General features: G+C 42.0%; 1 protein-coding gene across 4 annotated transcripts in view; it reads left to right on the top strand.

Annotated features, from left to right (window-relative positions):
- DCDC2 (doublecortin domain containing 2) overlaps positions 1-14,481 on the top strand; it is an 89,306-nt gene that overhangs the window by 50,630 nt on the left and 24,195 nt on the right. For 2 of the 4 annotated variants that reach the window (XM_019544196.1, XM_019544204.1), the window contains one exon: positions 9,776-9,853. The exons of the other annotated variants lie outside the window; for them this stretch is intronic. In XM_019544196.1, the coding sequence (XP_019399741.1) occupies positions 9,776-9,853 (78 nt within the window). The remainder of the gene's footprint in view (positions 1-9,775; positions 9,854-14,481) is intronic. 4 annotated transcript variants of the gene reach the window in all.

The raw sequence follows: 14,481 nt of genomic DNA, 5'->3' as shown, positions 1-14,481 counted from the left end.
TTTTTTTTTTTTTTTTTTTTTGCCCTGCTGGCCACTGCATCTCACTGATGGCTCATATTCATGTGATGGACAATCATTACCCGTAGGTCCCTTTCAGCCATGGTGCAAATAAAGCTGTCACCACCGAGTCTGGTGGTGATAGGATATAGGATTTTGTCCTGAGTTGAACTTCCAAATATACTGACTCAAATTCTCATTTACGTGTACTAGAAGAATTGGATGACACAGTGGTGGAAGATAGTGATATAAATTTCCACAGAGCTCCCATTCTCCTAGGCTATCTGGCCTCTGTTTCAGGCTCATTCCTTCACTTTTCCAAGACTGACCAAAGTGACCTAAGAGGAGCGTGGGGGCATATGCTCAGTATCCATCTTGTCTGCCTAATTGCTGAGCTTGGCTTCATGTAAGATGGGAGTCAGTGGGTGAAGCTCATTTTTCCATGATAGTACTGGGCTCAGTAGGAAAGTGGCATAAATATTGCCTTAAACTAATTTAGGAATGTCCACTCAAGGGAGGTGGATGGACTTAGCTAAATAATTTTCTGGTTCGATTTAAGGAAATCAATGTAGGTTTTGTGTGTGAAGATGTCAGCCCCATGCTTGCTTAATGGTAATTGTGTATGCTTAAAAGTTGTTCTAAATAGTCCCAGTTCTTCATCCATATACATGCTTACTTTGGCCCTGTTGCATTCTAATGGTAAAAAAATTCCACTCCTGGAAATGATTCCAGGAGAGGGAGCAGTACAGACATTCAATCTGTATTCACCCTTCTCTCCTACTCCTTGTGCTTTCCCAAGATGGGGTTAATTCTGAGCTAGGGAAAACATAGGTTGCTTCAGTCCTCACATTCCCAGGGGACTCGAGCAGCATGGCAAAGCCCTGGTCTGATTCTGACACTGGGAACTCTGGAGTGAGAAATGGGTAGGGATTAGCTGGCAGCTGTTCCTATCCTCTTCTCCCAGCCTACAGAAGAGACAGGAAAAGCTGTCTCCCAGCCTGCTCTGGAACTAGGCCCCAGGAAGAGTAAAGCCAGGGTAAAGTGTGCAGGCATTTAGTCTCCTGGGAAAAACTCCCAGGAGTCAATTCTACTTTGTAGTAGGGTTATTTTTTCCCCCCAGAACTGCCATTTTTGCTCCAGGAGAGAAAGCTTGAATGTCTGCACACTTTTTTTGGTTTCTACCAGGAGAACAGTGAATCTCCCAGTAGAAACAGAAGTCTGTTCGTGGCCTCTGTTTTCAATGAAAATAATCACATGCTTAAAGTTATGTGCGTACTTAGGAACTTGGAGGCTCAGGAGCTTTATATACTGTGTTTTTAGATATTAATCTTTATTCTAAATGTGTACATTATCATACAAACCACCTAGAAAGTATAGTACGTTCATTTGGTACTATTGAAGATTTAATGGCAATTTTCACCTATATGCTAGTCTCTGCACCATTATTAGTCAGTTTGGAAGAAACAGTTTATCTTTTATAGGATGTAATGTATAAACTCTACTCTTGGAATGAAACCTGTTAAATTTAGGAAAATATGTCATCCTTATACATGTGAATTGTTTGTGGTTACGTCTTTCACAGAGACTTTTTAGAGTATACATGAGTATGTATGTATGCTAGTATATTAAATGCAAATATTATGGGCCTAGTATACTTGAAATAAAACATAAGTCAAGGCATATAAAAGCTCTGGTTCCAGAAGCACTGTTAACTCAGGCGTATCGTATCTACATAGTGTCTCCTATTCTTGCTTTTCTGATTAAGCGTATAATTTAAATAAATTTCTGTTCACCATAAAATGTATATGCTAAAATACACTACATATACAATATAGTTGAGTTAAAAACCGTCTGTAGATGAATTAAGTTTAAATCACTGAAGAAATGGTTGCAAATCTTGTCATTTATTTAAAGATGCAAGTTCAATGCTCCATTAATGTATTAGATTTTTTTTGCATTTAGTTCCATTTTAAAATATTTATTTTTTAAAAAGCCTCTGCTTAGTTATGTTGGCAATTAAACATGCCTAACTAAACTATGAAGACCACACATAACTGAGAATGATTGGATATGGATGTGTGAAGAATTCACAATTCAGAAAGGAATGGCATAGTTTAGAGCCAAGTTCCCATTTTTGCAACTGCTATAATTTTCCTAGAGACAAAAAAAAAAAAGAAAAAAAAGAAGAAAAAACATTATTTAACACGCACTGGTATTTGACAGCGCTTGCAGGATTATCTATAATTAAAATAGAAAATTCCAAAGTATATTTAGTTACCTTGGGCAATATACATATATTTTTAGCAGCACCATCTGCATTTGCAGAATGCATCAAAGATGTCAGGAGACCCTAAGTTGTGAGACTGCAATATTTCACACCCCTGAAAATTGACATTGGCACCCAAAGGGATGACAGGAGTCTCTCTGGGTTAAAATACATGAGGAATGTGGCTCAGGGGGCATCAAGGTAGGAGTCTCCTACAGACCGCTGGACCAGGAATTCACCAGGGAACTGGCTGAGGCATGGTTGTCATGGGAGACTTTAAGTACCTGCACATCTGATGGGAAGAGCACTCGGCCAAATCCGATTGGTCGCCAAGCTTCCTCATGTGCATGGACAAGCTCTACCTGACTCAAGAAGTCTATGGGCCGACAAGAGGTAAAGCACTGCTGGACCTGGTACTGGCTAAAGGGGATGACATAGTGACCTAAGAATTGATGGAAAGCTGGGTGATAGTGACCATGAGCTGATTACTTTTACTATCCATTGCAAAGCTGGCAAGTCGGTCAGCAATACAGAAGTCCTCAACTTCAGGAAAGCTGACTTTGACAAGCTCAGGAGGCTCACTGTCGAGGCCCTAAGGGACCATGACTCAACAGGAAGAAGAGTCCAAGAGGAGTGATTGCTCCTCAAGGGAGCGATCCTGACAGCACAAGGAATGGCCATCACATCTAAGAGGAGGGGTAGTAAAAGGGCACAGCAACCCCCTTGGCTCAGCAGGGAACTTGAGGACCTCCTACATCTCAAAAGAGAGACTTACAAAGGATGGAAGGCTCGAATTACCACCAAGGAGGAGTACTCAGCACTAGTCCATACCTGTAGGGAGTGGATTAGGAAAACCAAGGCTGCAACTGAGCTCCATCTGATTTCACATATCAAGGATAACAAAAAGTCTTTTTTCAGATATGTAGGGAGTCAGGGAAAAAAAAGCAAGGGTAACATTGGATCCCTGCTGAACCAAATGGGACAGCTGGTAACTGATACCCAGGAAAAGGCCAATCTGCCTAATGGGTACTTCATGACAGTCTTTCATCAGTCCAAAGGGACTGCCCTGCCTGGCAAGACATGGGACGGCCAGGGCGAGGGTGTATACCCAGCATCGGTGTTGATCTAGTAAAGGATCACCTTGAGAGGCTGGACACCTTCAAGCCAGCTGGTCCTAACAGATTACACCATAGAGAACTCAAGGAGCTGGCAGGTGTCATAGCCCAACCATTGGCAAAAATATTCAAAACTCATGGTGCTTGGGTGAAGTATCTGAAGACTGGAAGAAGGCAAATGTAGTACTCATGTTCAAGAAAGGGCGGAAAGTAGATCCTGGGAATTATAGGCCAATCAGCTTGACCTCTATCCCTGGTAAGATTCTGGAGAAAATTATCAAAGAGACCCTTCTGGATAAAAGCTGGCTGATGGCAACATCCTGAGGGACAGCTATGGGTAAGTCCTGCCTGACCAATCTCATCTCCTTCTATGACCAGGTGACATATCACTTGGACAAGGGAGAAGAGATTGACATCATATATCTAGACTCTGAAAAAGCCTTTGATCTGGTGTCCCGTGACCTCCTCAGGGAAAAATTGGCCAACTGTGGCCTCAGCTACACCAGTCTGGTGGCTGGGAAATTGGCTTTGAGGTCAGACCCAGAGAGTAGTGGTCAATGGTAGCGAATCGTTATGGCATTCCATGACCAGTGGTGACCCCCAAGGCACTGTCCATGGACCGGTTCTCTTCAACATCTTTATCAACTACGTGGACATTGTTGTCAGAAGTGCACTGGCTAAGTTCACTGATGACACTAAGCTTTGCAGCATAGAGTCCACACCTGAGGACAGGCTAGTGATCCAGGCTGACTTGGATAAACTTAGTAAGTGGGTGGTTACAAACCTGATGACATTCAAGACTGATAAGTGTAAGGTACTCCACCCCGGGGGGTGGGGGGGTGTTAGCGGGAACCCGCGGCATGCTTATAGGCTTGGCAATGCTATGCTCGCTAGCACCACTGCTGAAAGGGACTTGGGGGTCGAACATAAGCCAGCAATGGAATGCCGCAGCTGGTAAAGCAAACAAAACTCTGGCTTGCATCCATAGATGCTTTTTCAGTAAATCTCAGGATGTCGTCCTCCCACTGTACTTGGCCTTGGTGAGGCCGTAGCTGGAGTTCTGCATCCAATTCTGGGCTCCACAATTCAAGAAGGATGTCAAGAGGCATGAGAAAGTCCAGAGGAGAGCCACGCGCATGATCAGAGGGCAAGAGAATAGGCCTTATGAAGAGAGGCTGAGAGCCATGGGACTCTTCAGCCTGGAAAAGCACAGGCTCAGGGGGGACCTGGTGGCTGCTTATAAGTATATAAGGGGTGCACACCAGGATCTGGGGGAACATCTGTTTGCCAGCACACCCCAAGGAAAAACAAGGACCAACAGTTATAAACTCCTCCAAGACCATTTTAGGCTGGACATAAGAAAAAATTTCTGTACTGTCCGAGCCCCCCAAGACCTGGAATAGACTCCTTGCAGAAGTGGTGCAGGCACCTAGTCTGGACTCATTCAAGAAATGTTTGGATGTTTATCTTGCTGGGATCCTTTGTCCCTAGCTGACTTCCTGCCCCTGGGGCAGGGGGCTGGACTTGATGATCTATGAAATCTGTAGCAGAAGGACATCCCTGCTCATTAGTGCTGTTATTACCCATACTGGGCATAAATAGAATTCAATTAGTCCCCTTTGGTGAACACTTAAAACTTTTAAATATAATTGTAAAGTTTTTACTATGCAATAAAAATGTTCAGGAATCAAAATAACTAAAGAATAGACCGTGCTTATAGATTTACTATTAAACTTATCTGTTTTTTTAATTTCTTCCACTCACCTGCTTCATTCAGTTTTATTTGTTTCTCCTGTGCAATCCATAAAATGTTTTGATATCTTGTTAATGTACCATAGCCAGCAAAATTTGACACAGGGTTTATTTTACTATTAAGCCAGTAAACTTCACCCTAAACTGTAATGTGAACATATTGGAGCACATTAAAATAGATGAAAAGGAAACGTTCCTTGGAAACACTGGGATTTTCTCCCTGAGTTTAGCTACAATCTGGAATTTACTCTTCGCTATTTTGAGTGCATAAATGCCAAACTGTTTGAAAGTGGTTATTTCTTGAATTTAATCTATCAAGAATTATGTTCATATTATATTTAAAAGCTTAACCTCTGCCAACACAGTTAAATTGCAAGTTAAGCCATGCATTATTTTTGTCTCTGCCTTTTTTCAAAATGAACAAACTCTAACACTACCTTCCAACTGCATATGTTCTACACCATCATAGCTACAGCATCACTGTGACATTACAAGCCCTAAACAGTTTTTCTCCAGTATGCTATACAAATAATCCACCCATGACACAGTCCTTTCAAATCAAGATAAAGAATTATTTATTTTATCACGTTTAAACTCGTTCATATACAACTTAAATATAGCACTGTTTAGGAAATATATGGTGAGCTAAAGCTGTTTTTCAGTTTTTCTTACTTATTGCGCATGCTACTAATGTTCTGATTGGATTCCAATTATGTTGCCAATATTACAACATAAGCAATATTGAATGTGTAATTCTGCAATATAAGTGAGGTTTGGAGCCTTAGATTATTGCTGCTATGCCTCAGCAGTAATTGGGATTATTAAACTGAAGCCAAAAGTGTATTTGACATCTTCTCAAGTCACATTTTTAACAGATGTTTTACAACGCTGTTTTCTTGGTTGACATCTGCTGTGCATACAGGACTTTAGGAGCTGAACAGCAGTATAGGAAGTTCAGAAGTTAGATACTTAGTACTTGCCAGGTAGGGATGTGTGAAAGGGGCTGTATTCAATTTGGATTCAGCCTGAATTGGGGGACAGTGATTCTATTTGTAGATTCCAATCACTGTCCCGATTCTATTTGGCCAAATCCAAATCTGAAGATTTGTTGCTGATTCAGGGAGTCAGTGATTTGGCTATAGGCACAGCTTTAAATGTTTTTTGTACATACCTTGAAGTACTAGGTGTGGCTCAAGAATGCTGAGATGGTGGGGCAGGTGGAGCATCCCACAGGAGCATGGGGGGCACCCCGGCATGCTTGGTGGTGGACGTGGAAGTCAGAAGTACTTGCCAGGTAGGGGTGTGTGAAACGGGCTATATTCAATTCAGATTCGGCTCAAATCTGGGGACAGTGATTTGATTCATAGACTTGGATCACTGCTTCCCCGCCCCCCGTGTCTCCCTGGCTCAGCATTTGGCCGTGGGAGGGACCCTGGGTACTCCCACAGACCCAGGAGGCACCAGTTACCAAGCCAGCGGGCAGAGGGGGGACCCAGAAGTGGACCAAAAGTGCTTCTAGTCCACTTGCCAGTCTGCTGCTGAGCGCACTGGGGATTTTCCTGCACCCCCGTGGGATGCTCCATCTGCTCCACCATCTCAGTGTTCACGAACCTCCTGGTACCTTCAGGTATGTAGAAAAAACATTTAAAGCTGTGTCTATGTCTGAATCATTGAATCTCTCTGAATCAAGTTGGAGGGTTCTGATTTGATTCAGAGGAATTAAAGGGTCTTCTGATTCAATTTGGATTTGGAGATTTGGCCACCAAATTCGGCCGAATCTCTGCTGAATCAAATCAGCGAATAAAGCATTGCACAGCCCTATTGCCATGTACTTTTACTTCCATTTGAATCTCCAAGGTCAGTTATGAATCTCCAAGGTCAGCACTAGTAGAGAATAGGTTCTAGATACCTGTGTATGCAGTTAGACCCTTAGCAGTGAGTTTTCAAAGTAGGGCAACACAATAGAAAGTCAATTATCTAGAATAATTAGTGTTGTCGTCATCATCTTGAGTAATCCATTTTTTTTTTTTTTTTTTTTGGATAATCAAATACCACAGTATGAAGTACTGAAAACTATAATTACTGTATCGCACAGCAAATATTAAAAAGCCACAACAAATCAATGTACAGTAAAATCTCAAACACTAACAAATAACCATGTGTTGCTTATCTCACAGATGAGCAAACCAAACATGGGCTGATGGTTTTGTTAATATAAAACCTTCCAGTTAATTGACTTTTCAGATAAGCAACTTTTTACACTCTGCATCTAGAAGGCTGAGCATTTATTTTTCCACAATATTTCAAATCAGGTTTTGGTAAATAACAGCCTCTGTAGCTATAATTCATGGTGGTAGTTTGGAGCATTGTTGGCTGTGGAAGGCAATAAAGACCCTGTACATCACACAAAGGGAATATCATGTATATAATCAGTAGTTATGGCTCCGGTGTTGATTCCTGAAGCGCAGGTATTCTGGAAAATGGCCAGTTGTGAACTAGGGCATGAGTTTTCAACCTTTTTAAAGAAACATACCACTGGCAGCCAGATGCGGAGCGGGGTGGGGAGCGGGGAGGTGGGGCCTGGCCCCATGCACACCTGGCCTAGGCTAGCCCTGCGCTGCAGGCACTTCCCTCAGGGTGGTGGCCCTGGCCCTTCCTCTCCCCTTCCCTGGCCTGCCGGGATCCTGGGCACTCATGCGCTGAAGGTGGGAACTGCTGGTCTCAACAGAACAGGCACCAGCCAGAGCCTCCGCTCGAGCGTGGTGCCTCCTTCTGCCTCTGTTTTCACCCAGCCAATCATGAACTGGCTGGGTTCAGCAGCCCGTGGAGCCATATATGCAACTGGCCATGGGAAAGCAGTTGATGGTGGTGATGGCATAGGGTGGTGGATGGCGGTGGTGACCACTGTGTGCAAGCTCTCCCCACATCACCCCCCCACCCTGTGTCCAGCCGGCCGGGCGGCACCTTTGTGTCCTTCAGTGGGACACCGCTTCCTTTGCCCCCCCTGGCCCTGCTCCTGGGAGGTGGCAGCATGGGGTGGTGGGTGGTGACACCCTGTCCTGATGGAGCTGATTGATATAGGCTCAAGACTAACCCAAAGATTGCATCACATACTTTGCTCAGCCTCCAGCCCACAGATCTGGCTTCTGGAGCCATGTCATCTGGCCTGTGGGGCTCCCCCTAGGTCCAGAAATTTGGTGGCAGGGGAGCAGTAACAGCATTGAGTGCTTCTAGAGCCGTGGCAATTAAAGCTGCCATCATGCTTCTGCTGCCAAACTTCGGAACCCGTGGGGAGCTCCACATAGGCTGGATGATTGCACTGCATGCAGTTGTACTGCAGCCAGATCCAGCATGTGGATTATGCCTAGTGCATAGGGTTGTGCAAGTATACTGGATTACACCTTTGGGCCAACCCCATGCTAGACTGGTTCTGCAGACTAACTCTTTATGCAGAACTTGGGCTGTAGACTGGCCCTGCAATACTCATTCAGCCCTTGTGGCTGGAGAGATTGAGTATCACTGGTTTAGTATATCACTTAATATACTGTATTTTCTTGTATACAAAACAACCCAAAATAAAACGTGCTCTTTATTTTTTGGGAGGGCAAAATGAAGAAAAAACGTTTTTTCCAGAGTTATGGGTACATAAAGCAGGGAAAGAGCCTAATCTTCAGCTGATTCATTCTTCCTTTTCTGCTTCACTAAAAGCTGAAACATTAGTTGCTTCTGAAGACTGGTCTCCATGTATGGATCTATGATTTTGAAAAGAGCCAAAGAGTTTATAGAGTTGTAAAATAGAAGAGAGACGAGGAGCAGCTAGCAGACTTCAAGATTTCCCTAAGAAAGGTTAACTAGATTAGAGGAACATCAAAACCATTAAAGAGGAGCTGTAATTTTTAACACCTGTGTAAAGGAGAACTTCCTCAGTTGCCTGAATACTAATGCCACTTCTGTTGCACTGTGGAACAGGAATCAAAGCAAGCTGCTTCTATTCTGGGCAGAATAGAAATTTCCTGCCTCAGACATGCATCCAGATTTTGGGTGTTTGGTTTTTAGGAAAATCCTCATGTGATAGTTGAGTAAATAAGGTAATTTATCCTTTTTAATAATTCTCATTAATTTAATAACTGCTAAAAGGGGAGATTTCTGGAGGACAAATGAAAAATAGGTGCCCAAATTTGCAAGTACAACACTTAACCTATAGTTATGCATCTGTAAAGCTTCCCTTAGAGTACCTGTGTCTTTCTGCAATCTACTGTGTATGCTGGGGGGTTTTTTGTCTGTAAGTGATATTAAGATATTGGGCCCCTCTATAGAAAGGCTACATCTTGATAGTTAAGTTTTTCCTTTGCTTTTAAAAATCACTAATGGCTCTCACTGACCTACTATTATTTTCTTTTAAATTACTTGGGTTTAATTTTCAAACCACAAGCTGTGTAATTTTTTTTTTACTATCATTGATCATAAAGCAGATGGCAGCTATTAAAAATAAGGTGTCACTGTGCTGTGATCATAAATTTGAAACTACTCAGTCTTGTATATCTGGCTTCAAAACTCTATATTCATTGGTAGATTTAAGAAGGCTGGTACAGTCAAACATGTTGTATTAGTGACAGATATTTCTTGTCAGTTTTGTTGAATACAGTGTCCAGTTTTTTCTCAAGATGTGAGCAATGTCTTCTAGCAGAGACATCAGTGAACTTTATTTTATGGGGATGGAGAGGTGGGTAAAACAATAGTTGTTGAAAAGTCAGATCTGGACAGTACTGTGTAGGAATATATTACATACAGTCATTACATTGTATATTTTTATAAACATTTCTCTTATGTCTAAATACATTTTGTATTCAATATACATGAAAAGGAACTGCATTAATACCAAAAGAATAAGAGCTTACCATAACATAAAAAAACGAGAGAATACTAACCATGCATTCAGAGTTAAAAATGCTCATGTTATCATCATATTTAGATGATCATTTTTATAAAAATATGTAGTTAAGGCAGTGACATGACTGCTTTACTGCCATATTAACCATGTATATAAAACTTTGCTGAAGAGAAAGAAGCAACGCTGTAAAGAAAAACGCTTTTTTATTGTCAGTTGTTCGTGAGCGAGAAATCACAATTTTATTTGTGTTCAGGGATATCGCTGGACTTGGGGATTATTCCTTGAGTAGTATGGGAGATAATGTTCTTGTTTCCTTCATGTGCTGTAATTGTTTTACATCAAAATGGTGAATCATCACAATTGTAAGACACTGAATATAGTTCCCCATGAACTAAGTAGTGCCCCTCACCTTACCACCTTCTGCTTCAGACGCAAGGCGCATTTCTTTAGTTTTGCCTTCTTTAATATACATACATAATGACATTCACAAATAACAAACCATTTGTTAATTATGTTGCCTAATTCAGTACAGGAAGGCAATATAGCATTACAATGATCAGTGCAGTATATGAATCAATAGAGAGCAGTTGTAATGCTGCACAGTATGTTTCATGCTGATTTAGCCATTAGACCCGATTTACACAAGGTACAACAGGGACCCACGTGAATGATTAATTTTAAAAATGATAAGAAATCAGATGGATTAAGACTAAACAGGACTGACTTTATCATTGCAAAGTACAAATGTCTTTAATGTTCCCTGTCACTTAAATAAGGGAATAAATTAGACATCTAGAAAAAGAGAGAGAATAAATGTGCTCAGAGTCCAGAGTACGTGGGAGAAGGGTAAAACCTCAAATATTGCGTGTCTTGTTTTGTAGCAGGTAAATGTAAGATAAGCTAGTTTACAGAATCAAAACACCTTTTCTTTCCTTGAGTACGTTGCCTGTTAGAAGAGGAGACTGCTTTATAAACAGTCAGCCTTCCTGGAAGCACCTTTTGCAGTTTACATTGAGATAGTCTAATGTCAGCAATCTATAATGGTGTGAAATTTTATTAGGACTTAAATACATTTTGAAACAAGGAATGAAATCCTTAAAAGCTTGATTCTAGCAGCAGGTGAAGAGAAGTATTTTTACAAAGAGTTTCTATACCCCCAATTTATTTTTAATTATATCACTTTTTGGTGACAGAACTAACAGACAGAACTAACCACCAAACCATGATTTTTCCTAATCAGTGGATCTTCTACAATAATGTGGAGAATTAATTTGAAAGAAAATGGAGTTGTAGACACATATACAAACTCTTGTGTCCACTCCATCTCTCGCAGCAATCCGTTCAATTTAATGAGCCACAGATTTTTCTTACGTTTTGCTTTTAATTTGATTTTGCATTTTTATGAGTCAGCCCTTGTAGTAAATCACATTGCATATTTTTTTTATGGTCACATTAACTTTCTTGCTTATAAACAGAACTTGCAGTTAATAAATGCCTCTGATTTCCATAAAATATGCAGGGCAGGCCATTATTACAATGATTTTTTTATCCCTGCTGCTAAACTTCAATCAGTTTCAAATTTGAAATGCATTAAATGACTATGTATAATGCTATGATTTGTGCTGTAATACATTTTTTTATAGTTGGTGCTGGTTAGGACAGGAGGTTATATAAGAGGCATTAATTGCTTAAAATTATATAATTTATTTAAATTATTTAAAATTATATATATAGATTTTTTACAAGTTATTTGAATGTATAACACATTTACTATTTAATACAGCCATGTAATTTTCTTGTTTATCAAAGTGTACAAAAGGATTCCAGTCAGGTTAAGTGAAATACTGAAGTGCATTGATGAGGAAATGGTCTTTGCTCTTCAGCTGTACTGTTTCCTCAAATACTGATACACTGCTCAAGGGGGTCTTTCTACACAAAAATATGTCCCCCTACATTAAAGAGAAGAGCTGCAACACTATTGTGAACATCAACTTGTTTAGGCAGTAGAAAAAATATATTCAGATCACTGGTGTTGCTCAAAACATATTGGACAGCTAGGACGTGACCGAGATTCAGCTAGCAACTTTTCTGAGTTCCATGACTAATGCATACAAGTGATTTTATTTCCTCCCATCTGGGTGCTTAAGCGATTCCATTACAGGAACAAGGAGACATCTGGGCATCTCTGGAGGTTGCACCTGTTCCTATAATGGGGGCACACACACGTCCAGAGGTGGGAGTTGCTCATACCTGTCACTCGGGTAACTCAGAGCTGGTTGCACTTTGCTTGCCAATTAAATGAAATTGTACCCTTAGAGTTTTGCTGGGACATTTGTTATGAAGTTATCTGAATGTATTAGGGGCTTAACTGACAGCACAAAACATTTGAAAATCTCCCCACAAGAGCAACTGTCACAGGTGACTCTTTAGATGGTGCTCCTGACTGCAGACAGAATAATTTGGAGCATCCCTGAAGCTGCTGTAAATTACATTGGGTTTATTTCACCTCCAGCTAGGCCAGGGTCAGGGAGGTAGAAGTATATGTAAAAGCACCTTTCTCCTATTCCCTCCCATCACTTCTCCCTGAGTAAACTTACCATAGCTGAAGACTGAGCCCTCCGACTTTTATGAAATATACATGACCAAGTGCAGTATCAGATACCTGATGAATTCTTTATCAGAGTCTGGCCCTTGCAAGAGGTTAGACAGGATCTATTATGTCTGTCTATTGTATAAGAATGATTCTGTATCCTCTCTGTCTGATATACAGAGGTGCTGAATTCTGGGGCCACTTGGAGTCTTTAAAATAAGATTATTGATTTAAAATAGTTGGTTCTTGCTACCAGTAGTGCAACCCTGCTATTGGAACAATACTAATGAAGACCAGTTCTCAGCGCTTTAACCACCCTCTCATTTACTGCTGCTCAGAGCAGACCTAGCTGGCATGGTGTTTAAAATACTGGTAGCTGCTGGCACCTGCTTTACATCAGATTTCTTAGCATTGCCAATTCTGGTGTGTGAAGGAGACTTCTGTTTCCTTTCATTCCCCACCAGCCTTGTAAGCAGTGTTAGGAAAGTTTGAGAGCATTCTGGAGTCTAAGGCCAGGTACAGACATTACATTTTTACTGGTATAAGTGATCAGAAACCAGTCTATACCTGTAACTGAACAGAAGTTTGGCACACAAAATTGATTTATACCCATGACAGAACAGAAGTTTGGTGCACACAGACTTATTTAAAAATGGCAGAACTCAGTCTAGGATTTGAAACCTCCACCAAAGAGTGAATGTGTGTTCTGTTCAGATGGCCCTTGAAGAGTCTCTTCCCTCTATGCCAGTGGAGTTTGGGGAGAGGTAAGTCAGGGCACAGCTATGATAGGAACATCCCTGTAGTTCCTAAAACAGCACCCCAGGAGTGGGTGTGAGAGTGTTTAATTCCTATACATGTATCAGCAGAGTTTGCCAATTCTTTTAGGTCCAAATCCTCATGCCAAAGTTAAAGGGGCCAGCAGGCAGATTCCTCTCAGTCTATGAAGCTGCTGTGTGTAGAGGATGCTGAGTTTATTTCAGGGGTGGGCAAAATATGGCCTGCGGCCAGTCCCTCAGTCCCACCTGGGCCCATGCCTGCTGCAGACTCACTTGCTTATGCTGAACAGCTCCAGCAAGGCAGAAGTGTCCTTAGGGCAGGGGAAAAGTGCTGCCCAGTGCTTCCTGCAGCAGCCATACAGAGCCCACATTGGGCTGCCCTGTGCTGTCACTGCTGCCTCCAGCCGGCCCAGCAGGGGCAACACAGGGCAGCTCAGTGCAGGTCCACACAGCTGCTAGAGGAAGCACTGGGCAGCGCTGAGGGGGAGGGGCCACTTTTCCCCTGCCCTGAGGACACGTCTGCCTCATCAGCACTGATGTTGCTGGAGCTGTAACTGTTCAGCATGAGCAGGTGAGTCTGCAGCAGGCACGGGGCGGGTCTGGACTGCACATGGGTCCCCACCAGTACCACAGGGCTGGGGCCAGCAGCTGTTTAGAAAGGCAGTCCAGTGCAGAGCCACCTCAACCCTGTTGTGTGCCGAGGGGCAACAGGACATGCCACAGGCTCCGCATTTTGAGCTTTTATGCAATCACCTGTATATACGCAATGCAAATGCATACAAATCAGGACAAAAGCATCTTTTAAAAATAAAATAAAAATATGTTATGGATGTTAGATTTTTAGTACAGGCAATCCTCGACTTACAATGTCTTAAGTTACAACATTTTGCGCTTACAAGGTTTATAAATTGACACCCTGTTTCAACTTCATGATGTCAGTTTCGACTTTACAACACTTGATCTGGGGGGCTGTGGTGTAGACACCCACACAGTCAAATGGGTCGCCAACTGGCTGGAGGGCTGCTCCCAGACGGTGGTAGTGGATGGGTCCTTCTCAACCTGGAAGGACATGGGCAGTGGGGTTCTGCAGGGCT

Source organism: Crocodylus porosus, unplaced genomic scaffold, assembly GCF_001723895.1.
Source record: "Crocodylus porosus isolate Cpor-Errol unplaced genomic scaffold, CroPor_comp1, whole genome shotgun sequence".
Taxonomy (NCBI): domain Eukaryota; kingdom Metazoa; phylum Chordata; order Crocodylia; family Crocodylidae; genus Crocodylus; species Crocodylus porosus.
The sequence above is the reverse complement of the archived record's forward strand: the minus strand, read 5'-3'. Positions and strand labels throughout refer to the sequence as shown.